The 25,283-nt window shown below is 54.8% G+C and overlaps 1 protein-coding gene across 2 annotated transcripts in view; it reads left to right on the plus strand.

Annotated features, from left to right (window-relative positions):
* Nucleotides 1–23,146, plus strand: part of CACNA1S (calcium voltage-gated channel subunit alpha1 S) — a 126,435-nt gene extending 103,289 nt beyond the window's left edge. For both annotated transcript variants that reach the window (XM_032801615.1, XM_075064972.1), the window contains 5 exons: nt 9,319–9,509; nt 18,265–18,341; nt 19,236–19,330; nt 20,355–20,492; nt 21,756–23,146. In XM_032801615.1, coding sequence (XP_032657506.1) covers nt 9,319–9,509; nt 18,265–18,341; nt 19,236–19,330; nt 20,355–20,492; nt 21,756–21,932 — 678 coding nt within the window. In that variant the 3' untranslated portion in view covers nt 21,933–23,146. The remainder of the gene's footprint in view (nt 1–9,318; nt 9,510–18,264; nt 18,342–19,235; nt 19,331–20,354; nt 20,493–21,755) is intronic.
* The last annotated feature ends 2,137 nt before the right edge of the window (nt 23,147–25,283 follow it).

Here is a 25,283-nt window from a genome sequence, read left to right on the forward strand (position 1 = left end):
CCCCACCAATAATCCTGCCCCTAGCATGCCTAGGCTGCTAAATGGAAAGCGCTGCCCTGGGTACGCATACCCAGCTACAGATTTAAAATATAGCCATGCAAACACACGCCAAAATCTCGCCACTTTGAAAAAATATAGATGTACATACAACAAACCTGCCAACTTCTGCTCTCTGTACTTAACGCCCATCGGGTTCACTTTCTTCTGATTTAACAGTTAAATGATGCTCAGCAATTGGCCCTATAGACATGGCCCTAAACTTTTCCTCTCGCGCCCGCCCCTTCCATAATAGAATGATCCTCGCCACCCTGGCGAGGATGTGCGGCTGGGACCGCAGGGCCAGGTCAGCGTACCAGTGGCTGAAGATAGGGGTGGAAGCACGACTTCCATGCCAAAGGATCAGTGTAACTATGCCAGGAACTGGCTGCAGCGAACTGGGGGCAGAGGGACTGATGATCCTCCATGCCTCCTGGTAGGCCAGTCCTCTTTGCCCCCGACTGTCTCTGTGTCGCACACCCCGACATTCCCCCAGAGTTTGGAGACACTGCCGAGGGACTATTTAAGGCTCTGTAAAACAAAGTTTTCTTAATATAAAAATCTGCCAGGATAAACCAAAGTTCAACAAAACTTAGTATAATTTCTCTCTCTTCAGCAATACTCTTACATTACTCCTCAAATCAGCATTCTAAATATATACCTACAGTCACTACTAGAAAGGTAGAACTTTTCTATAACAGTATAAACATACCTATTTTAACAGAGCCAGTCCTGCTCCAATGAATTCCATGATAAATTAAGAGAAATTATCAAAAATACCAAATCAGCAGATCTGGTCAGCCCTACAGCAGATCTGTAAAAGCTCCAATCCTGCATACGCTTTACCTTTACCCATGAAGATCAGTCTCATGACTTGAATTTGTAATACGTGTCTGCGGATTGGCCTAATTTGATCTGAAATTAATTTTTGCAATTTTACAACTAATAATCAATTGCATTTACTCTAGCTAATAAATTGGCATTCTGCACAGTCTGGAAAGAGGCGAAAAATCTGTATTATTCATAAACCAATAACTTATTACATCAATGAATTCTGGTACAATTCACACGTTAAAAATATTTCTTCAAACCTTCTCACTTGATTTTATTTTACCAAAGCAAAATAGACCATTTCTAATCTAAAAATACAAGATAAAAAACCTAAAAATAAAATGCCTAGGCAAATCATTTTATAAAAAAAAGATCTTTTAATACTTTACTTACAAACACTCCGCTATTATAATATTACAAGTCTGTATCGTACCCTCCTCTCACTAATCAGGCCACTTCGGCATACTCCCAAGGGAGAAGCTGCTCTTTAGGACTGCACTAGCCTTTCTAAGATGGTACTGTGGAGAGAGAGAGATGATGACTCTTCTGGATGTTTATACAATAGAAAAGCATATCAGCTGCAAGAAAAGCAAAACTCTAGTTCCTGTTCCCCTTGGCTTATGTCTACATACCAGTAAACCACTGACTGCAATAAGCTACTCTTGACTATGACACTACTATAATAAAGAGATTCGGGTCTCGTATTCCCTTCTGATTTGATACGTATGTGCAATGAAAAATGACTTTGAGTGTTTCCACCCTACTTCTCAATATATACACTCCAAGTCAACTCCCTGATTAAACGTCTAGCGTCTATCCTGCACCCACTAGTCCTGCAAAACTGGCCCATTGTTTCAATATCAGGAAGTCCCAAATAAACATTTTTATTTAATGGCCAAAGCAGCATTGAAACCACTTTTGATATCCTGCTTGTGATGCACTAAAACGGAACATAGAGTAAAAGAAAGGATCTCAGGAAGAAGCATTCCCACGCCTAAGAACAAAACTTGCCCTCAATAAAATGTCGATAAAAACCCTTTCAAAAACACACTAAAACATCCCTACAATGTGAATATCTTTTTTTTCCACGGAGAATGAAAGCCACTGCATAATTATCAGTACTCTCCTGAGTTTTTGGAAAGAAATTAAAGATAAAATGACCACGCTTAAAGAATTATTCTCAAGAGCTCTTCTTTTACACTGATTCTTCTTGTTTTGTCCATTCCCTAATTTGTCAGAAGAATGAATTTTTTTCTTCCTTTACGCGCAGAAAATGAGAATCAAGAGTCTCACGTAACTCCGATGCTTGCCCAACATACACTCTTCTGTTGACTTCGCTCTCAATATTTGTCTGATTTCCTTCTGCAGAAAGAAGAACAGCGAGAAATCCTCCTCAATAAAATATAAGGACTTCTCTTTCAAAGAATGCTATAAGCGACAAACTGGGTCTGCTGCTAGAAATGAGAAGGACAAATCTGAAACCCTGGTAAAAGATTGAATCTTTGGCCTTGAACATTTTCCCTAGCCCAAGAATCTGTTGTAAATTATACAGGCATTCTCAGCACGCAGACTCAAACATTTCTTCTTTACAATTTGTGAACAAAACTAGACATTTTGTATAGGGCATGAACTATCCAGATTACTTCTTGCATTGATCAGAGCAAATTACTTTCTATACCAACTGGCCATTTCTGTGGATCTGCAAATGATCTCTTTATGCCATCAAAACTCTCACTAAGCCAAATACTACTAATTAACTCCTCACAACATCTACTAATGATTAGGTTGTTTTTATATCAACTGGAAGCTCAAAAACGAAAAATTTAATATATCTAAGGATTATTAAATGCTTGTGGGCATCAGCCGGTTTTCCATGTGCCACCTCAACTCTTATCGAGATTCTTTTATATAGTTCATCATAAATAATACTAAACCCACTTCCCCCGATAAACCCCAAAATGAATTTAGAACTCTAGTCTAATACTTTTAACATTACACCTACACCCACTGGTTCAGGACTAATTATTCAAAAAGGCTCAAACCAGCCCCGTTGTACATGCAGTTTTGCAACAAATTCTTTTGCACACAATTCACATTACACAGAAATGCATCAGTGCTGAAAAAGATAATCAGGATTTCCAAAGTTAGCTTCTGAGGATCAGCTAGCACTTAACATGCTAACACCCTTTGAAAATGCTAACAATGCCTACTCCATTGAAATCAATGGACTTAGCACCAGCTGCTTTTAACTCCCACTAGATCTCTCGAATCTTTATGTACCAAACTTTAAAAAACAACTCTACTTTATTATATTCTATTATTCTTGTCTATGAAGTGTTGAACACAAAACAGCCATTTTGTGGAATATATAGCCTTTTACTCTTTCACACAGATATATCAGAGACATTTTGATTTTTCAACAAAGTCAGTGACACCAAAGTATGCAAAATTGATCCCTAATTGTGCCGTAACACAATGCAGTATGACCAAAATTTGTTATAACTATATTGCATGCACATAGTTAAACTCCCCATAACTGATGCATACAAAATTTTGTGAACACAATCCCATATCGCTTTCTTTAAAATCTGCCCCATTGTCCAGTGAAATTAGCCAGTCTGATATTAATTCTTGCCATTTTCTAATGGATTGAAATTAAACCCACCCTTCCATTTCCCTAGGTCAAGGTGCAAATTTTTCCCAAATTCAACGGCAAAGCACTGGCAATTCCATTGCTGTGCATACGGTCAGGTTTACACCACCTAGACGTCCCCCTGCTGTGAAAGTGTTTAAAAAAAACTACCACTATGATTTGTGGGACTTTGGGTCACAATGAGGGGAAAAGAGGGCAAGTGCGGCCTGACCAGCCACAGAAATGTAGTAAGCATGGGGCACCAGCTGGGGGCTTTGCAACATAAAGGCGTGAATCAAGCCTATCAGTTGATAAATGTCGGCGGGATCTCGTGGACCCCCCAGCACGAAAATGCCTGGACGCAGCAAATAAGGTGGCCCTTTGGACAGAGATCAAGAATTCACAGAAGGGGAGACGGAAAACCTGAAATCTAGACCAGTCGCGCACTTGAAGAACTAGTATATTGGAGGCCAGCCGGACAGGGGGGTCGACGCCCAAAACAGAGAGGCACAACCGGCGTGGGGCAGATTTAGCCACCTGCCTGAATACCCGAAGCGAAGATGTGCCTGGAATGCCAACCGAAGCACCCGTGCGCAATTGTAACCCTGGCGGGCGCCGATCCTCAGGGTGTTGTTAAGAAAAAAAAGCACTCCCCCGCCGTGAACAAATGGGGAGGTACGAAAACTGAGCCCGGCCCCTCAGTCGTGGCGGTCGCCAACGGAAACCAGACCCAGGGGGGCCAATGGGGCCATCAGTAGGCATGGCACGACCCGTAAGCAAGGTGTTCGCGTCGAAGCGCCAGGCCACAGCCGCCCGGAAGGAATGAGGTGACCCTGTGGGCCAAGTTCTATGCGACCGTCCTCATCCAGGAGCACTTTCAGGAAGTTCATGAAGCGCAGGAGCGAGTATTATGGTATCGCCCCAAAAGAAACACCATTGCTATCCAGGTCAGTGCATAACAGGCCTAGCGGGATCCCAGCCGCCTCCTCCTGGCCTGCGATAAAAGGAGCCAGCTTGTCCTCCTGCACAAGGCAGGGGAGGCTCGCCAGAGACAGAGTAAGCATCCTCTGAGAAGACGGCCAGCGACCGCAGGACTCAAGGCAGCCGCCTGGCATTTGAGCCACCGCGCATAGAACTAGCGGGCACGCATCGTTCCGGTGACCATCACCTGTCGTTGCGTGTTTCCCACGAGACTGTAAATCATGGAGGGTGCGGCATCAACGCTCAACCTCTGTAGGGGTACAGGATGCCACTCACATGAGATCTCCTGCCGGGTGGAAAACCTGCTGAACTGACCACAGCGCAGCTAGCTGCCGTGTCGCACTCTTAATTTGACAGGCAGGCACTAGCGAGTGGCAAAGTCGAGCCCGCCATGAAGTATTTGCAAGAGATGGCGGTAGCAAAGGGCTCGTGCATGCAGGAGAGCTCCTGCAAGAGGTGGCGGAGGACGAGGACCAAAGGAAGCAGCTCGCCGGAATGGGAGGGTCACACATAGACAGATGCGAGAAAAACAGAGCATTCCGAAGGATGGCAGCATAGCAGGCGATAGAAAGCCTCGCGCAAGCACTGCGGGCAAACCGTGGTCCTAGAGTGTCCCGTTCGCCGGAGACGGTATTAGACGCACCCGCGACACAGTGGAGCCTCGCACAATAGAGTACGGTATAGGACATGAGAGACGACCAACCGGAGATGACCCGCCAAACACGGTCCTCGACTGTAACTCCACTGGTAGTTTGTCCCGAGTCACAGAGACGGAGAGTCGACCGCGCGAGTACTAAAGCCGCAAGACTCAGTCCTGCGACAAGGCGCGAACCAGGGAGACGCTGCCCCCGCGACTAAGGGGAAGCGCCGCCAGCGATGTGAGTGTGTAGCCTCCTCACCGGGGGGCGCTAGGACAGGCCCTGGGGCTACTCCTTCAACCCATATGCACTGCGACGGGGTCATATAGGCCATGAAGCATACTGCAGCCTTGTGCCAAGAGGGCCCGACCCACACTTCCGCGCATTGATGGGCACCTCTCCGCACGAAGGCTAAGGGGCGCACACACAAAACAAAGCCGATTCGCAGCCGAGTCGCTCTCCCACGCGGAGCCAGAACTCCCTTGCTGCCTATCTACGGACCAGTCCCAGACCCCTCAGACGTCTCAGGTCGTAGCAGGCGATAGCGGCGCTCGGAGATTAAACAGCACGCCCCGGCGTGCCCGTCCAGGGAGCGGCGCCGAACCAGCAGTAGGAAATCTTGGATTCCCGTAGCCTGGAATCGCACAACTTCTGCGCCACTCGAACGTGCAGTGTACACGATGTGCAAGGTCACTTCCCTCCTGTGCTGACCTTTGGCGATAGTGTGTCCGCTCCGACACAGCCATGCCCCAATCGGGGCTGCAAGACAAAGAAAGGCAGGGGACAGATAGAGGCAGCTCTGAGAGCGCCTCCGATAGCTCGGCTCCTCTGCCCCCTTCTTGGCTCGACTGGGAAGAGCAAGACGCAAGCGCCACCGGCATTGCCAGTGTTTTCCTACACGGAGACCGAGTGTCTCCAACGACATAGCGTACAGGGGTCAACAAATGTCGCTCGGGGCGCACGCGATCGGACCGCGGAACCGCACGAGCACACGTGAGGACTCCTCCCTAGGAGCGGCAGGAGAAGAAGGGCTGGGGCCGAGCAGTTTACTCATACTGCGTCCAAAACACTGTGAAAAAATAGACAGAACTCATAGTACCTCCAGTGCCACAGTCGAGAGGGGCCCCGCTCCCCAGGGGAATGCGCCCGGGCCAGGCGCCGGCGTGCGGCTAAGGGAGGAGAGGGCGGGTGTACCCGGATACGCTAACGGGTCTGGCGCGCCGGCGCTCGCGCAACCAGCCAGGAGGTCGCCCTTCGCCTCTGGGTTTAGGAGGGCATCTGTCCCTGCGCGCGCGGGTGTCAAATCAATTCCACCTGTGCAGGTTGAGGATGGGCCTGGCCAGCCTCCCATGGGACCCCCTTGCCGAAGGCGGGCCAGAGCAGTGCCCTCTGCCCATAGAGAACCCCCCAACCCCCCTATAGGTCCCAGCCCACGGAGATAGACCCCCGGCCCCCAGCCCGCAGCCGTGCCCTACTTCCCTCGCCACCGCCGGCCCATGTGTCGCGACAGTCCCTTTCCTCTAACCACCGCGCGTGCACAGAGCCTGGGATGAGCCACCCGTGCCGAGAGCTGGCTGCCTGGCCCCAGCAGGCGCACAGAGCAGTGACCCCCTATCAGGACCGTAGTACAGGGCAGGCGCTGACGGGAACGTTGAGTGGAAAGGAAGGCGTAGTTGTCAGAGGGGCCAGGGCTGAGGGTTCGGGAGATAGAGAGAGCTGGGAGAAGCGGCCAATCGCAGGCTGCTCTTTGCTGACTCTCCGGCGCCCCCCTCTCCCCTGCCCGTGAGCAAAGCTCCGCGGGGCCTGCCACCAGCAAGTTCCTCCAGGTGCACCCACTCGGCCACACTCTTGCCTCTGTCCCCACCAGGGCCAGGCGCTGCACAGCAGTCGAAGAGGCCAAGCCAGGAGCGTACCCCCGACGAGCCACTCACACGCCGGGCGAGCGATCTCTGGAGGACATTAGACGCTCGCGCGGAGAGCTAAGACGACGCAAGCGCGCATGCATAGAGATACCGAAGCGCCAACTCAAGCAGCGCGTGAGGAAGGAACAAAAAAGCAGTATGACGTGCTGGCAGCCTTACAAGAGGGAGCAACTGGGAGAGCAGCGCTGAACGTGCCCCAGCCCTCCCCGGTACACGTTCTAACCCCACACTGACCAGCCCGACAGCTGTTGCCATGTGAGTCCTACACACTGAGAGTGACTGTGCATGACAGGGCCACCGACGCCGGTTAGGCCAGACCCGCAGTGCCAGGGGGAGAACAATGCCGCCGCGCGCACCGGAACCGGGCTGTGAGTGATGATGCTCGAGACCATGCTCACCTATTGTCATGGCCGGCCTCCAGCCCCCGGCGCACACTTGGCAGGACAGCTACTGCCCGTCGCTCACTGCTGCGCCGCCGTAGAGGAGCCAACCAAAACCCGAGCCCTGGCCATGCCACAACTACCCCGTGAGAGCCCATGGACACACCTCGCCAACAGAGGAGAGTGTCAGTCACCAGAAGACATCAGTCGTAAGCCGACTCGCATAAAATAGCGAGCCTCCCTCGCGCCCGGTCACTGTCTCCTCTGTCCACACCGGCAGGATGTTAGTTCTGACCACGTAGGCAAAGTTCCTTGTGGCGGCGCGCGGCACTCTAGCCGGAGGCCTAATAGAATTGGGCTGCTATCCAGAGCCCCCGATATGCCTCACAAATTGGGGTGTGGCCGACCATCGCCCTCGACTAGGGACAACGTTGAGCCGGACGCCCTCTGGGCTGGGGGTGCGGGCTCTCGCGCGGCTGGGCCGAAACAAGATCGACAGGAGCTCAGGCCGCTGTGGGAGGAGGCTTCCGGGCCTAGGGCCCAAACCAAAAGTTGGTCGGGGGGTGGGGTGCAGCGGGTGGGTTGAGGCTCCTGGCTGGGAGTGCAGGCTCTGTTAGCTGGGGCTGGGAATGAGGGCCGTTTGGGCGTGTAGGAGGGTGCTCTGGGCTGGGACCCGAGAGGCGGTTTCGGAGTGTGAAGGCGTTATCAGGGCGGGGCAGGGAGGTTGGGGCATGGAGCGGGGGCTTAGGGTGCAGGGTCCAGGCGGCATTAGCCTCAAGTGGGCTCCAGAAGCATGCATATCCCGCTCCGGCTCCTCTGTGAGGTGTGCCAGTCCCATCCGCGAGCGGTACCACCACCCCTGCAGCTCCCATTGGCCATGGTTCCTGACCAATAGGAGCTGTGGAGGTGGTGCTTGGGGCAGAGGCAGCATGCGGAGCAAAGTCCCCTGGCTGTCCCTACATATAGGCTGCGTGGAGTGGCCCCTGACCCTGATCCCTGGCTGGAGCGGGGCAAGCCCCAGACCCCGCTCCCCAGCGGGAGCTTGAGGGCCGGATTAAAGCAGCTGGCGGGCCAGATTCAGCCTCCAGGCCGTAGTTTGCCCACCCCTGTGTTAGGTGGAGCTGCAGGCTGGTGACCTGAGCTCAGGAATCTCTGGGTTCTAATCCCAGCACTAGTGTTATCTCCCTGGCTGTCCCTTCCCCTCCCCTGTACAATGGGGATAATGGTAATGACCCTCCCCCTCTGACCACAGAGCAGGATATTAACGAGTTAACATGATGTAAGAGTGCTCGTTCCTGGGATGGACTGGCTAGTGTGTATTGACACTTCTGCCAGGTGCACAACTATGTGTCACAGACCCAACACTGCTGACAGAAATTCCTTCTGCACTCACTATGCTGGGAGTTTCCAGTTGGCTGTGGTGTAATGATAGCCATGGCAACCCAGGTCACCAGCAGTCTGTGACAGTGTCCTGCCCAGTCTCACTCCTCAGGGAATCCCTTGCATTCAGAGCTGCCTGTGAGTATGGGAGGGTTTATCTGGTAGGAGAGGCAGTTTTGCCTAGTGGATGGGCTGGGACTGGGCTGCAACTCAGGAAACCTGGTTTCTATTCCCAGCTCTGCCATAGACTTGCTGGGTGACCTAAGGCAAGTCACTTCACTGCTCTGTGCCTCAGTTTCCCCCACTGTGACTTGAGGAGCTGAGCCCCCTATTTATAAAGTGCTTTGAGAACAGCTCTGTAAGAACTGGGACTGTTATTACTGCTGCCCTGCTGTGCATGATCTTAAATTCAGCCACCATAACAGGCTTTTGCTGGCTCACCATGTGTCCAAACCCATCCAGACCATCGGGCAGAGAAGCCTCAAGGCCCGCTCTGACCTCTTCCCTCTTGGTTCCAGAGGACGGGTGGCTTGTTCGGTCATGTTGATTCCTTCCTGGAGCGGAACAGCCCCCTGCAGCCCCATGTGACCAGCCAGAGACCCCTGCAGTTCACCGAAGTGGGGAGCGAAGACTTGGACTCTCCTGTCTTCCTCGATGACTTCCCCCCAGACAGGAACACCAATGCCAACAACAGCAACACAGCCGCACGGTAATGCTCAGCGGTTGGAGACAGCCCCCCAGGGCACATGGCGGCGGGGGCCACAAGGGAATGTGCTGTCTATATAAACGGCACAGTCTCCATAACGAGGAATCTGACTATGCGGCTGCTGTGACTTGGGGAGCAGGGGGAAGCTCGGCGCTCGGGGACTGTGAGTGTGTGTGCCCAGATGCAGCCGTGGGCACTTGTGCGTGTGTGCACATGTGAATGTGCACCCGTTCATATGTTTACTCTTGTGTGAGTTGGGCCAGACACAGGCCACCTCACTCCCCTTTAACCATGGGAGGGTGCAGTTTCTGCCTTCAAGTCTCTGGCAAAAACAGATGCCTGTATTACCCAGGTCTCATTTATAGAGCATGGCGCATGCCTCCCCATGGACAGGCAGCTTCACCCCTTCACCAGTGATTCTCAACCTGCATGTGTGGGCCACAAAGTGTTACCTGGGCCACAGGCTAAGAACCACAGGGTCCTCCCCATCTAACCCCCATGCTTAGTGCCCCCTGCCCACAGACTCCTCCACAGAGTGGGGGCAGAAGCAGAGAACTGGATGTGGGGTGTAGGGCAGGGACCTCAACCTGGATGCTGCTGTGCAGGGACCCCTAACCCCAACCCCTCGCTGTGCAGGAACCCTGAGCCACCCCCAACTGTGTGGGACTGGGGAGCAGCCAGGACCCTGACTCCAGACCCTGGCAGGACCCCACTGTACAGGACCCAGTGGCAGCAGTCTGCCTGGACCCAGAGCCCACTGCATGGCAGGGCAGGGCAGGCAGCAGCTGGCTGCCTGGTCCCAGGGCCCGCCTTGCAGCCTCTATCACACAGCTGAGCAGGCCACAGCTGTGTACTAATTGAGCTGCATGTAGTCTGCAGGCCACAGGTTAAGAACCGCTGTTCTATACTGTGCTTCTGTGACGAACTGGGACTGTTCCTAATGTTTGCTCTGAATACTGTGCTGGTGCCTCAGTGTCCCCTAGGCAGTTCTTAAGTATCTGGCAGAGCAAAGGGCCAATGCACCTAATGCCTGGCACTCTGTCTCCTAGCAACTGATGGCCTGGGCCCCTCCTCTGCAAAGTTGCCAACTGCAGGTGTTGGAGACAAAGGGATCAGGTGACCTCCTGGCCCGGAAAAGGAGCTGAGCAGAGAGGAGGGTTCGGAGGTGGTTGGTGAGTCTGGAGCTTACCTGGGATAGGAGTGAGTGCCAGACTAGGGTCTGGCTCAACTGCCCCCCGGAATGGACGGCACGGTAGGGGTCTGTTCTCTTGTACCTACAAGCTCTGGTTTTAAGACCCTCTGTCTTCATCTCATGCACATAAAACCGTGCTGTTTTTGTGGGCTGAGAGTCACGCTACATGACTCGCATGAAGTGGGGTAGCAGAACCCGTGTGGCTTCCCTAGGACCCCGCCTTGAGGTGAGGGCTCGCTGTGGGAAAGGCCCACAGAGGGTGCAGAGGATGCTGAATGCTTCCAAGGAGAGACCCAGGAGGTGAAGACGTGTGAGCTTCTTGCCCTGAACAAGTCTGCTCCAAGGGAGAGGAGGCTCCCCAAAGTCCTGACTGGCTTAGTGGGGAGCAGTTCCAGAGCATCGCCCGGTGACTCCGTGACAGCTTCCCATAGGGCACACATGGGGTTAAGGAGAGAACACAGTGCCTCTGAAATTGGCTATCCCAGTACAGCTGGTGCAGATCCTGTTTACACCAGCAGATGTCAGACTAATCCCAGCAACAGGCATGATGTAGCTGCCAGGCTGTTTTATCCCAGAGGAAGATCTGGCCCCAGATTATTGGTGGGGCACTTAGGGTCTCGAACAGAGCAGAGACTGATTTAGAGGAGCAGTGAGCAGAGCTGCTCTGACACCAGAGGGAGGGGAGGGGCTCAGCCCCACTGCGAATCAGGCTGTGTGATTTCAGGTGCCCAGGCTAAAGCTCTGGTCACTGAGACTAGTCCTGTGTGCAGATTTTTTTTTTTTTTTAGATAATGGAGCTATACCTGTCTCCTAGAGCTGGAAGGGACATCAAGGCCAGCCCACTGCCTTCACTAGCAGGACCAAGAGCTAATTTTGCCCTAGATCCCTAAGTGGCCCCCTCAAGGATTGAGCTCATAAGCCTGAGTTTAGCAGGCCAATGCTCAAACCACTGAGCTATCCCTCCCCCTAGCTTTTGTGAAGATGTGCAGCTTTTGTGAATCCCTGGACAGCTGTAGGTGCAATGAATAGTGCCTGCTGGCAGACTGCCCCTCCAGGGCTGCCCAGTGACTGTTATCCATATGGACACTGCAAGGACCTAGGGCTGGCCCCAGCACTGGCATAAGCAGTGTGACTCCTTTGGCCTGAGCCCAGTTGTACCCATCTGTACGTGGCTTTCAGTTTCCCAAACCCTTCCTCACTCCCTCTGGCCCTAGCGGTGATGTTATGTAGTTAGACACTTCCAGAGAGTGCAGAAAAGACGCAGCCACCTCCCAGAGCTCTTGTAATTGAAGCATGACGTGCCCCTGGCAGGGTCATCAGCAGGGGTTAGCTGAGGAGGGGAACCTCGGATCTGAACGCATCAGCTGCTACTGCTTTAAGGCCTGTAGCTCAGCAGCAGCAGACCCAGGAATGTCATTGCATGGTCCAGCCAGCAGGGGGCGATAGACTGCAGCACTGTGCTAGCTTGGGGCCAGACACCTGGACAAAACAACACAGGAGGGCGGCGAAAAGGGGGGACAAGGGTTACCCTACAAACATAACGAGGTTTCACTCATGAGTCCTTCCGCTATCCGTCCCGGTGGGTGCTCCACCGTAGGATGTGTGCGCCCTGGACTGGAGCCTGCGATGTGGTGCTAGTGGGCCTGTGCCGGCTCCGAGAGACAGGATACAGGGAGGCGAAAGCCCGCTGGCACTCAGCTCCTTCTCAGCCACCTGTGGCTCGAGACCGAGTTTTCGGTGGGTAGCTGTGTTCTGCTTCCCACCTTTCTCTCACCTCGGGAAAGACTTTTCTCACATATTTTCATTTCTCATTTGTTTTCAGGCCCGATAATTTATTTTCATTTGTATTTCATCTGGCACGTTTCTGTGCTCTGGGAGAAGGGGTTCCCCATCTACTCCTGGACCTTTCTTTGAGCGGATCAATCTATTGTGCCTAACACTCCAAGGAGGGGTGGCTCTAGGGATTTTGCTGCCCCAAGCACAGCAGGCAGGCTGCCTTCGGCGGTTTGGCTGCAGAGGGTCCGCTGGTCCCGCGGCTTCGGCACCTGCGGGAGGTCCGCCGAAGCCGCGGGACCAGCAGACCTTCTGCAGGCAAACCGCTGGAGCCAGCCTGCTTGCCACCCTCGCAGCACCGGCAGACGCCCTCCGTGGCTTGCTGCCCTAAGCACGCGCTTGACGTGCTGGGGCCTGGAGCCGCCCCTGACCCCAAGGGCTAAGCCCTGCCAGATTTGCCACATTTCTTTTCCCCGCAGTGACGGACATTGGAGTTGCCTGCAGTGTTTGGGGAACTCCCTCGTCCCCTCAAAGTGTGTGATCTATCTGGTGTTTAGGGGCAGGCCCAAAAACAACAAGGAGACAAGACTAGCAATCCTGTTAAAGGGATGTGCTCTAGCTCTGGAGAGGTCCACTTCCCCCAGGCATTAGCACCGGCTCCTTCAAGCATCAGCCCAGCCTCAGCTGGGACCACGGAGATGAAGCCTTCGAAGAGAAGAAAGCAATCCTCTCCATCCAGAGACAGGGAGAAAAGGGGTAGGTCACCTCATAAGACCCACTCTCAGGAGCCCTCGTGTCCATTAAAGGTTACTGTAGAGGCTCCGACTGAGTCCAGTATCGAGGCCTCGGTACCATGTACCTGATCCTCCATGGCACCATAATCCACATGAGGCTACCACACATCCCTTGGCACTGGCTTCTGACCCCAGCTCTGAATGAGACGGGACCCTGCATCCACCTCAGTACTGCAGCAGTCTCCATCTCAAGGTCCACATTTTCACCTCTGGCTGTCAGCACCCTCCAACTCCTTCCAGGTTTCAGTTATCTGAAGAGCTCATCATTTCGGATGAGCCTGACTCCATTGTTATGGGATCCGTCAGAGCCTCCTCACTGGTACAGCCCAGGCATCTGCAGGCCAAAACCCACCCAAGCCTCCAGCAATCAGCACCCGTCACATTACCTGAGCCATCACGTAGCCTCTCAGGTCTCAGCACAGGAATCCTTCCTGGTGCCATATCATCCAGCTGCCAGGGGTCCCTGTACCAAGGAGGACCCTAGAGAACCCGCCAAGCCTCACAGACCCAGAGGCGATAACTGTCATTGAGGACACTCTCCCTGTTCCTTCCCCTCATCAATGGGAGTTCTGGAGGCCATTTTGGCAACCAGTTCCACAGGATGCCAAGAAGAGATTACAGGCACCCACTGGTCCCATTTCATCCATGGCAAGCAGCTGTCCATCTCCCAGTACCTTGCACTTCTTCAGTACCGGACGATACACAGCAGGAGTCAGAGCCTCCACCTGAGGAGGTCTCACCTCCTTCAGCTGAGTCCTCTTCATCTGTGGTCGAGGCAGTAACGCCATCCCTGCCCTCCTCTGCCGATGAGTCTGAAACATTTCAGGAGCTCATGAAGAGGCTGGCGGACTCTCTCCAAATACCGCTAGAGGAAGTCCAGGAGTCATAACGTTCTATGGTGAATATCAATCCTTAAGGAAAGATTGCTTTGCCCATTAATGAGGCATTGCTATCCCCAGCACAATTCCACCCACCTGAAAGAGATCTGATAAGAAGTACTACATCTCACCAAAAGGGAGGGAGCACTTCTTTTCTCACCCTCACACTAATTCCTTAGCAGCCAATGAAAGGAGCCATCAGACTCGATCTAGACCCTCTCCAATAGACAATGGATCCAAGAGACTGGACGTACGGGGCAGAAAGAGCTACTCACCAGCTGGTCTTCAACTCCGTTGTGGCAATTTCGGGCCTGGGTGGTGAAATGGGACTTTACCACATACTCAGAACGTACACACTTCATTGAACATCTGCCATGAGACCAATGAGACCAATTTCTGTCCAGCGTCATGGAGATCCCATCCTTCCTCCTCTGGGGGGCAATCAAGCTGGTTCCAACAGCATTCATCAGGAAAGGATTCTATTCCAACTACTTCCTAGTTCCCACGAGAGATGGAGGCGTGAGGCCAATTCTTGACCTCAGAAACTTGAGCCACTAAGTTCTAGCACAACAGTTCAGCATGGTGACACTCGCTCCTATTCTCCCATTGTTGGATCCAGGACATGGGCTCATCACCCACGACCTACAGGACGCCCATCACGCAAGTGTTTGCTTTGCTTTGTAATCGGAACAGACCACGGTCAACATCAAGTTCTCCCCTCCGGACTCTCCACAGCGCTGAGGGTGTTTACGAAGTTCCTCTTGGCAGTAGCAGCTGGCCTCTGTCAATGAGGGGTCTCGGTATTCCCATATTTGGACACCTGGTTGATCAGGGGTTTATCACTCCAAGAGGTCCAACCAGCCATGGCCAGGACGTTAACTAGGACTTCACATCAATCACAACAAATCCATACTAACTGCCATGCATCTGAAGAAGGCTTTTTACTCATGAAAGCTTCTGCCCAAATAAATCTGTTAGTCTTTAAGGTGCCACCGGACTCCTTGTTGTTTTGCGGATACAGACTAACATGGCTACCCCCTGATACTAACTCCAATGTAAAGGATAAACTGCATAGGAGCCACCCGAGAGCCCACAACAGCAAAAGCCTATCTATTCTGGGAGACATCTTCCACGCTACCTGGCCTAATCTTGGTGCTACAGTTCAGCCCATAAACAACCATGAGGGTTCGTCTTCCACTCTTGGGACACATCCTCCTGCACATTCATGACTTCCTATGTGAGACTCCATCTCAGATGTCTCCAGGATGTGGTTTAGAACAGTAAATATCCCAGACAGACACCACTGTCCAAAGGGGTCACAGTGCCTCAGAAGGTGTTGGATCCACTTACATGACAGAAAGACCCACAGAGGGTGTCACAGAGTGTGGGGGAGTCAAGGCCCTGCACTCCCCACTTCCTGCGTTTCACTGTGACTCTAAGCCAGCCAGTAAAACAGAAGGTTTATTAGACGACAGGAACGCAGTCCCAAGCAGGGCTTGTAGGTACAACCAGGACCCCTCAGCCAGGTCCCTCTGGGGGGCAATGATCTTAGACCCCAGCCAGCCCAAAACTGAAACCAAAAACCCCTCCAGCAGGCTCTCTCCCCCTCCTTCTCTCCCCCTCTCCCTTTGTCCAGTTTCCTGGGCAAAGGTGTCGACTTTCCCCACCCTCCTTCCTGGCTCAGGTTACAGGCTCGTCCCTCACCTAAAGTCATCCCCTCTTCTCCCATCCCCCATGCAGACAGTCCCAGTAAAACTAAATGACCTTCCCAGGTCAATCCACCCCGCTCCTTACTGCGTCACAGAGGGTCTGTGTGAACCCCATTCTTGCATCGCTCACCATCAAAGATCCTTATGACAGATGCGTCCTCTCTGAACCCCAGAGCATGGCTCCCAAATGGCTCCTTCGGTCATGGAGTTAACTCATTTGGCTGCAGTTCAGTCAGTTTGTTTGGCAGATAGCCCAGAACCGGCAAGACTTATCTCCGGAATGGAAACATTTTTGCTCTTGATGCTCTCTTTCTTCTTCCCAAGCCCTAGAAGTTCCCCTTTCCAAATTACTTGACCGTCAGCAGGAATTAAAGATACAGGTTCTCTCCGTGAGCTTTGTTAGAGTGCTGGTGGCTGCTCTCACAGTTTCCAGTCACCCATCCAGGGCTTCTCAGTTTTGTCACGGCCAGATTCCTCCAGGCTCTATACAGCTGGTTTCCTCCTGTTTGGGACCTGCTGGGACCTCAACCTGCTTCTTAATGCTCCAGTGAAAGTCTCCTTTGAACCAACGGCCACCTGCTCTCTCCTCCATATCACCTTCAAAATTTCATTCCTGGGCACCATTACTTCAACAAGATGAATTGGAGAGTGGGGGGCCCTCCTGGCTGACACACCGTATCCCACCCTTTCATAAGGACAAGGTTCTACTGTGTCCCCAGCCCTATTTTCTTCCTAAGGTCTCCTTGGAAGATCACATTAACCAGGAGATTCGCCTACCAGTGTTCTACCCACATCCTCAGGCCTCCAGAGAGGTCTCAAGCCTTCATTCGCTGGATGTTCGATGGGCCCTTGCCTTCTCTGTGGACAGGACTAGGTCCTTGAGGGCCTCTCCCAGGCTGCTTGTGTTGCTAGCAGAATGAATGAAGGGCCAGCCTGTTCCTAGTCCATACAGGGGTTGTCTCTGTGTTGCAGGTTGTATTTTAACCTGTTATGACAGAACGGGGGGATGTCCCCGTCCCCCCACGGTGACAGCACATTCTACTGGAGCTCAGTCCACATCCAGTACGTTCCCCTAGCAGAAATCTGCAGAACTGCGACTTGGTCTTCTGTCAGCCCTGTGCCAAACATGTCCCATGTCACCTGCTTCCAGAGAGGACGCTGCCTTTGTTGATATCATTCTCCAAACAGTCCTTGACTCACCTCTGTGGCATACCCCTCCTCTCAGAGTTACTGCTCTGGAGTGCCCTTCGGTGAGGTGCCACAGGGATATATGCTCAATGAAGAAGGGACGGTGACTTACCTTACATAACTTGAGTTCTTCGAGATGCTTCATTCCCATGGTGCTCCTCCTTCCCCTCTGCTGCGGATACGTCGCCCCACTTCCCTCCTTCAGAGTACAAGGTGTGACTCTGTGCAGGCCTGCCAGAATGACTGCAGCTTCTGCATGCACATCCTGTGGTGGAGCACCTGTCAAGCCAGAACATCTCAAAGAACCCAGGTTTCAGAGGGGTAGCCATGTTAGTTTGTGTTCACCCCCGTTGATATTCACCTCTTCAGTGGTTGGGAATGGGCCACATCCACTCTAACGGAATTGCCCTCGTTAGCACTGACCCCCCACTTGGTAAGGCAACTCCCATCTTTTCATGTGCTGAATATTCATACCTGCCTACTTTTTTTCACTCCATGCATCTGATGAAGTGGGTTCTAGCCCATGAAAGCTTACGCCCAAATAAATTTGTTAGTCTCTAAGGTGCCAAAAGAACCCAGGGTAAGTCACTTCTCCTTCTTCACACTTAGTGATGCTTTCCTCCTGTCTGTCTGTCCCCATTCACTTTATCTATCTATCTATCTATCTATCTATCTATCTATCTATCTATCCCAAGACAGACCCTTCTATCATGTATCCATCCATCTGTCCATCTTACACATCCATCCATCCAGTACCTAGAGTGTCTGTCTGTCCAGGCATTGGTTCTCTCTCTAATACAAGTGATGTTTGTGCTGTTTTTATTAATATGATTGGGTGGGGGTGATTTTGGGGGGGAGGAGATGATCCCAGAGGTGCTGATGAAGAGGAGGGAGGGGAGAAGAGGGAGGGGAGGAGCCCAGAGGTGCTGAAATAGGGGAGGGAGGGTAGAGGAGGCAGGGGATGAGCCCAGAGGTGCTGAAATAGGGGAGGGAGGGGATGAGCCCAGAGGTGCTGAAATAGAGGAGAGAGGTTAGAGGAGGGAGAGGAGGAGCCCAGAGGTGCTGAAGAAGAGGAGAGAGGGTAGAGCGGGAAGCTGTGGTGGACAGAGGGCAGGAGGCAGTGAGGGTCTGGCATGGTGACTGACGCTTGTGATTGGAAGCCTTTGGAGGAGTGACTGCGGGGTGATCCCTGTGCCAGCCTGACATTCTTCCTGTCCCTGACAGGGTGCAATACGAGGACGAGCTGCAGGGGGAGAGGATGTTGCCAGCATCTTGCCAGCCACGGCTGTACTCTGCCCTGGGTCAGTACCTTCAGCATTGTCACATCAGGCATTTCCTGGCCTTAATGGGAGGGGAGTCCTCGTGGGGCAGTGTCATGGCCTGGGGAAACTCCCGGCTTGCCAAATGGGCATAGGGTGGGACCCCATATTTCACCAAGTGGCCTGGTGGATGGACCCTCTTTTGTCAGAGGGTTGGGAGGGAGGCCCTCCTTTTATTGGGGGGAACCCATAAGGCGTGGAAGGGAGGGGCCCCATTTTATGTGGGGGTGGGACTCCATTTTTCACCAAGGGTGCTGGGGAGCCCCCTTTTATCAGGGAGCAGGGGCTGTTTCTTCATGGCCCTAAGGATGAGCTAAGCAATAGAAAGAGAAGCCAACACTGGAATTCCCTGGAGCAGTGAATACAGATAACCTCCTTCCCTAGGGGTGTCAGTTCTGGGGGTGTGAGGGTCCTTTCCCCAGGGCACCATGGCCCTCAAGGGGAGGTGAAGCAGGAGGCTGAATTTCCTGGGGTGCTGCAGGCCGAGTCCCCCCTCAGCCAGCAGAGACAGGAGGTCATGGTGGTTTCCAGGAGGGGTCATCCAGGATCTCCGTTTTCCCATCCACATATGCAGGCCTTGCTGGGGGCAAGGGCGGTCTGGGTGTAAGGCCGAGGGAAGCCACATGCTCAGCTCTTCTCTGTGAGCTAGGGGCGCATCCGGTTCCCTCTGCCCCTCTCTGGGGGTCACCAGGGGAGGGGGCTGGCCCAGGGCTGGCTGGGGCATGTGCACAGGACCTCCAAGTGCACCAGGGCTCTGCTTCCCCAGATCCTGCACTAGTCAGCCCCCTCCCAGCTGCCCCCCCACATGCCTCAGGGCCACAGCAGTGTCTTTCCCATGGACTCCGAACATGACACCCCCACTTCCCTTCCCCTCAGGCCACACCCGCTCCTTCCGCCTGGAGAAGCGGCAGCGGCGGCTGGACAGGAAACGGGCAGCCAGTGTCAGCGGATGCCCAGGGTGGGAGCTGCAGGTAAATGGCGCTGGGATATCATGTGGCTCATCTAGGGGAGGGGGGCTAGTCCCCCTCCCACTTTGGGCTGGCCAAGACAACTGGAAGCACCGGGTCCCCTGGGGCCAGCTAGCAGGAGATCCCAGCTTGGCATCTGCCTTGTGTGCTGTGTCCACCCCAGCCTGGTTGGCCCCTGGGAAGCAGGATGGAGCCTGCGCTCCTGGCCTAGCTGCAGCAGAGACGCGGCCATGGGGCTGGAGGAAGCTGGGGGCATCCCAGTGTCCAGCCACAAGCCCCCCGAATGGCTCAGGCACAAAGACACCCATCTCCGGCACCCCTGCCCTCTTCCCAATGGCAACTGGAATGGCCTACAGGGCTGGAGCCTCTGCCAGGGCCAGTGGTGGCCAGGCGTGGGGATGGGTGTACCGAGGAATGGAGGACTGGGGGGCAGGGGTCATGCCTTGTTATATCCAGGTAATCACGGCTCCACTATGTAAGGAGATAAGGCTCCTCTACCCATTCCCCTGTCCTCTTCTGCCCTGCGCTCCAGAGGAAAGGAGAAGGCCCCTGGGGCTATGGACGGGGCTGTTGCTAGCCTGGGGGAGTTGGCCATTGACTTTACAGGAGCTGAGTTCAAGCGACTGGGCAGTATCCTGGAGCTCAGAGCTTGGTCCCTGCTCTAGTGCCCAGCCAGGCAGCTGTTGCTGGACTGGCCCTCAGGTTCTGTACCATCACCAACGATTGCCACATCTCCTTAAACTAACCGGGGCGCCCAGCAGTTCCTGGAGCCTGGCGGGGAGCAGGGCATGTGCAGGTAGCGCTGTCAAAGTGCCGAGTCGTCGCCCCGCAAGAGGCTGCGCTCTTCCTCCAAAGGGGTGCCACCGGGCGGCTAGTGAATGCCATGACAGGCGAGAGGGCTCCGAGCTGCTCTGCAAGCCTGGGGGGTGGCCCCTGAGCAATTCCAGGGACCAGCTCCCGCCTTGCCCACCCATCGAGGCTGTTGCAGCACGTTCAGGATTTGACTCTTGTTTCCTTCTCCGCCCAGCTGCCCAGAGAGGAGGCTGCTGCCCAGGAGCGGGTAGCGGAGCTGAGCTCCAAGTGCCAGTTGGATGGTGGCAGTGACACGAACGGGGAGGGAGACGCTGCTGCCGCTACCCCAGCCACCACCTTACTCATCCAGGAGGTAGCAGTGGGGCAGCACCCTGCAGGGGGACTAGCTGGGGTGGGGCTGGAGAGACTGTTCCTGGGGGAGCGATGAAAGGAGGCGAGAGGCCAGAGGGCAGAGGCAGGATGGGATGGGGCGAGTTGCCAGCCCTGAGCCTACGGATGGGATGGGAGCAGAGCTCATACCTGGTTAGAGGGGTCAAAGGTCATCCATGGGGTGGTAAAGTAGGGCAACGAGGGGACCTGGAGGGACCAGAATGGGGTGAAAGCAGAGATCAGTAGTGATGCTGGCACAGCGGTAAGGCAGGCAGAAAGCCAGCTGTGGGATAGACGCAGGAAGGGAGCTGTGGGTTGGGATTGAGGAGCACCAGCAGAGCTGTATATGTGAGGGGAGCCCAGGGCTGGGATAGCTAGGGGGCTGCAGGTCGGGATTGAGGGGGACTGGTGGAGCCGGGGGGGAGCCCAGGGCCCCAGGACTGGGATAGCAGGGGCTGTGGGTCGGGAGTGAGGGGCACCACTGGAGCTGGGAGGAGCCCAGGGCTGGGACAGCAGGGGCTGCAGGTCGGGAGTGAGGAGCACCGGCGGAGCTGGGGGGAGCCCAGGGCTGAGCTAGCAGGGGCTGTGGGTCGGGAGTGAGGGGCACCGGCCGAGCTGGGGGGAACCCAGGACTGGGATAGCAGGGGCTGTGGGTCGGGAGTGAGGAGCACCGGCGGAGCTGGGGGGAGCCCAGGGCTGATAGCAGGGGCTGTGGGTCGGGATTGAGGGGCACCGGCAGAACTGGTGGGAGCCCAGGGCTGGGACAGCAGGGGCTGTGGGTTGGGAGTGAGGGACGCTGGCAGAGCTGGGGGGAGCCCAGGGCTGGGACAGCAGGGGCTGTGGGTTGGGAGTGAGGGGCACTGGCAGAGCTGGGGGGAGCCCAGGGCTGGGACAGCAGGGGCTGTGGGTCGGGAGTGAGGGACACTGGCGGAGCTGGGGGAGCCCAGGGCTGGGACAGCAGGGGCTGTGGGTTGGGATTGAGGGGCACCGGCAGAGCTGGGGGGAGCCCAGGGATGGGACAGCAGGGGCTGTGGGTCAGGAGTGAGGGGCACCGGCGGAGCTGCATACAGGGAATTTGCCAAGCGCCTGCTCACACTTTGCTCTAGGCCCGGTTCGCTCCCAAGTGTGAACGTTCCCAGCTCCACGGGTTTGTGCTAAATTGGGAAGCGCAGCTGCACTGCACCCAGGGGTGGTTTCTCCGCAGCCTGAGCCGCCAGACCGTGCTGATCCCTTTCTTCTGCTGCAGGCTCTGCTCTCCGATGGCCTCAGCACTCTGGCCTGTGACCCATCCTTTGTGACAGCTATGAGAGCTGAGATGGCTGCCACCTGCCAGCTGGAGATGGTGGTGATGGAAGAGGCTGCGGCTGAGCTGCTGAGGGGAAGGGAAAGCCCAGAGGGAGCGGAGGCCGGTTCCACCCGCTGACACGCCTTGGCCATGTCCCTGCATAGCTCCCCTGGGCCCAGCAAGCCTGGCTCCCAGAGGCCATCTCCAGCCCCCGCCTGTGAGACACCACCGGGGATCCCCCTCGCCAACGGTGCCAGTCGGGAGGTGCTCCCCGTTTGTGGGCTTTGAGAGGGTTACCATGGAAACGCAGTGCCATCTCCTCCCATGCACAGCCCTGACTGGTTGCTCTCTGCCCCGGGCCAGGCAGATGGGAGCCAGAGAAGGACTCGCCGGGCTGTTTGGGGAGGAGCGGCGAGGGGCCTGAACTCCGGGGACATTTCCTACAGGGGTGTCTGGTGCTGCGTGGGCAGGGTGTGCCCCCTGCCCTCCCAAGAGCTGTAACATTTACGCCGGAAGGGTCATTAAATCTCTGGCACCGCGATCGCGCTCCTCTGCTCTGTCCTTCAGTGCTCTGGTCTTCGATCAGAGGGGGGCCCGTGGAGACCCTTGGGGGCCTGCTTTCCAGCAGTGCAGAGCACCCGCAGCTCCAGCCAATGCCAGCGGGAGCCGTGGGTGCCCGTCCCTCTGAACACCAGCCCCCCAGGTGTCTCCAGTCAGGCCTGCCGAATGAGCGGCCACTTTCCAACTGTGGGGCTGAACGTACATAGCCAGAGCCGGCCCTTGCCATCTAGACAAGGCACCTGCTACAGATGGGGGATGAAGCCCAGCGAGAAGGGGGAGATTTTTACTATTTATGTCACTCTCTGTGACGTGCTAGGAAGTCTCGCCTCTCATTGTCACATGAGCCTTTGCAAACCAACGCTGGGGTGACTGGCCGAAGGTCACAGGGGGAGTCTGTGGCCAACGTGGGAACTGACCCCACATCTGAGTCCCAGCCAGAGCCTTAACCACGAGCCCACCCTTCCTCTGACACAGCATCCCTTCCTGTCCCAAAAGGCACGGCCTGAGCCTGCCCTTGGCTTGGACCCTGAGCTGGGAGGGGCAGCTTGCCCTGCAATGATTTACTATTGCTTTTACCCTAGTGCCTAGGAGCCCCCGCATGATGCCCGGGGCTGTGCCAACACAGGACAGAAAGAAGGTCGGTGCCCTAAGGGGCCGGCTCACCATGTAAGCCCTGGGTCGATCTCCCCTGTCACATTGTCTCCACCCAGGACAGGTGGCATTTCTGGCCACTGAGTAAAATTGTACGTGTGTTTTGTTCTAATCAGCCCAATAAAAAGGAGATTTGGTGCCTTTTGTGGTAAATTTCCCTGGCTGGGTTCAAAAGTGAGGCTGCCTCGCCCTGTTTCAAAGCAGCAATAAGTGCTGTGGGTCAAATCTAGCTCAGATACAGCACCTGTTCTTAGTGTGTGTGCGGGGGTGGAAATTAACAATCAGAACAATTTTCTGAGTGGGGTGGATTCTGCTGCATCTGGATGGCTCCTTCCAAAAACCACAAGGCAGGGACTTGAGGCAGGAACAATGGGCTGAAATTCTCCAACCTGGGTTAAACATCAGGTCAGACTAGAGGGTCAGGAGCACAGGGGTCCCTGCTTGCATAAATCAGCATCGTGCCATTGCCGTCAATGGAGCTGGGCCAGCTGAGGATGTGGCTTCTCTGTAATTAGCTGATAATCTAGCCCCGTTCCTTCTAGGGTGACGAACCGGAGCCAAATTCATTCGTACCAGGAAAGGAACCCGATAGGGCTTGAAAGTCGTGGAGGGAGCAGATGTGCCAGGGTCGGGATTTGTAGTGAACGGCTGATCTGCTGAATTTGTCCTCTCCCTCACTGTGCAAACTTGCCCAAGAGCCCGCTGCTGGGGACTGGGCTCTTGGGAGAGTCTGGCCCACCGTGACTTCCAGGGGTCAGTGCTGTCCTGCCAGTGTGGTGTGATCTGAGACAAGGCCAGAGACACCCCACCCCAGCCAAGACAGCATTGCCCAGGAGGGTCAGAGACCAGCCAGTGCTGCCAGGATGGCACTTCTGTCATGGTGAGCGTGTGGGTGGCTGCACAGCACCCCCTGCTGTACAGTGCTTCTCCCGTCTGGCCCCACGGGCTGCACACTCTGGTTTGAAGCAGTGCAAGCCCATCGCTAGCCCAGTCCCTGGTTTCTCGCCAGCTAATCTAGATTAAAATGCAGAGAAATGATGGGTCCCGTGGGACGCAGTGAATCAATAGAGCCCGTCTGCTCTCAGCCATGGTGTTTATTTGTTAACTTAATAAACGGGAAGTGGCTGTCGCAGGGACCATCTGTGGCCAAGGCCTGGCAAGTGACAAGTGACAGCAGGGTGTTCCCGGGGGGAAGGAGGGGAAAGGAGCCAGGCGGTCAGTGTGTCTCTGGGGGTGGAGAGCTGGGGAGCTGTGCTCAGATGGAACTCAAGGCTCTTCCCCCAGAAGTCAGGGGGCATCCCTGGGGGTTTAAGGAGTGGCTGGCCCCCCTCTGTGAAGTGTTTAATCACACACATGCTGTAGGAACTGAGCGTTGTCTAGTGGTTGGAACAGAAGACCATGGGCCAGGCCTCCTGGAGTCCGTTACCAGCTCTGGCACACTGTGTGCCCATGGACAAATCACTCGCCCTGCTCCGTGCCTCAGTTTCCCTCTATGTAATGTGGGGATAATGGTGCCCATCTGCCTTGCAGGGGTGTTGTGTAACTTCATTAATCATGATCCAGCCAGAGATCTTAAGGGTGTGTGGCTGAGGTGGGGAGAAACTGAGGCACAGCAAAAGGAAGTGACTTGCCCCTGGTCACACAGGGGAGTCAGTGTCAGAGTTGGGGACAGAATCCATGCCTCCTGGTCCCAGTTCTGTGCCTGAGCCTCACTGCTACTGTCGATGGAAATGAGATCTATAATAATCCAGTGTATCATTATGCTGATCCTTCCTCTCTCTCCTCTGTAGCCCTGAAGTCCTGGGCAGTGGCGGTTTAGCTACTGAGCCAATGGGTCCCATGCCCACGGGCCTTGGCAACTGCGGGGCCCTGGAAAAATGGGCACCCCCTGACCTACTCTGCCCACCCAGCGTTCCTGTCTGGGGGTGGGGAAAGCCCCCACGCCCTGACCCCATTTCCCTGGCAGGAGCACCAGGAGTGCAGCGGGGACAGGACTACAGGTGGAAGAGGTGGGGAAGGGGCCCCCACTTGCTCTGACCAAGGGCCCCACAAAACCTTAATCTGCCTCTGGTCCAGGCTGCAGGCTACTGAGAAAAGCTTGCATGGGGATGAGGCTCCAGCAGCTTTTTTCACTCCTTAGTTTTGGGATAAGCCATTTGGATCAAGGCCATTTGGCCAGATAATTATGACCTCCTGTAGAGAGGCCTTCCAGCCTAGGAATGATTAGCTGGGGGCGCTGGCTCCTGTCTTCATACAAGATGGCCTGGGGACACAGAA

The sequence above is a fragment of the Chelonoidis abingdonii genome, chromosome 4, assembly GCF_003597395.2.
Source record: "Chelonoidis abingdonii isolate Lonesome George chromosome 4, CheloAbing_2.0, whole genome shotgun sequence".
In the NCBI taxonomy this organism is placed as follows: domain Eukaryota; kingdom Metazoa; phylum Chordata; order Testudines; family Testudinidae; genus Chelonoidis; species Chelonoidis abingdonii.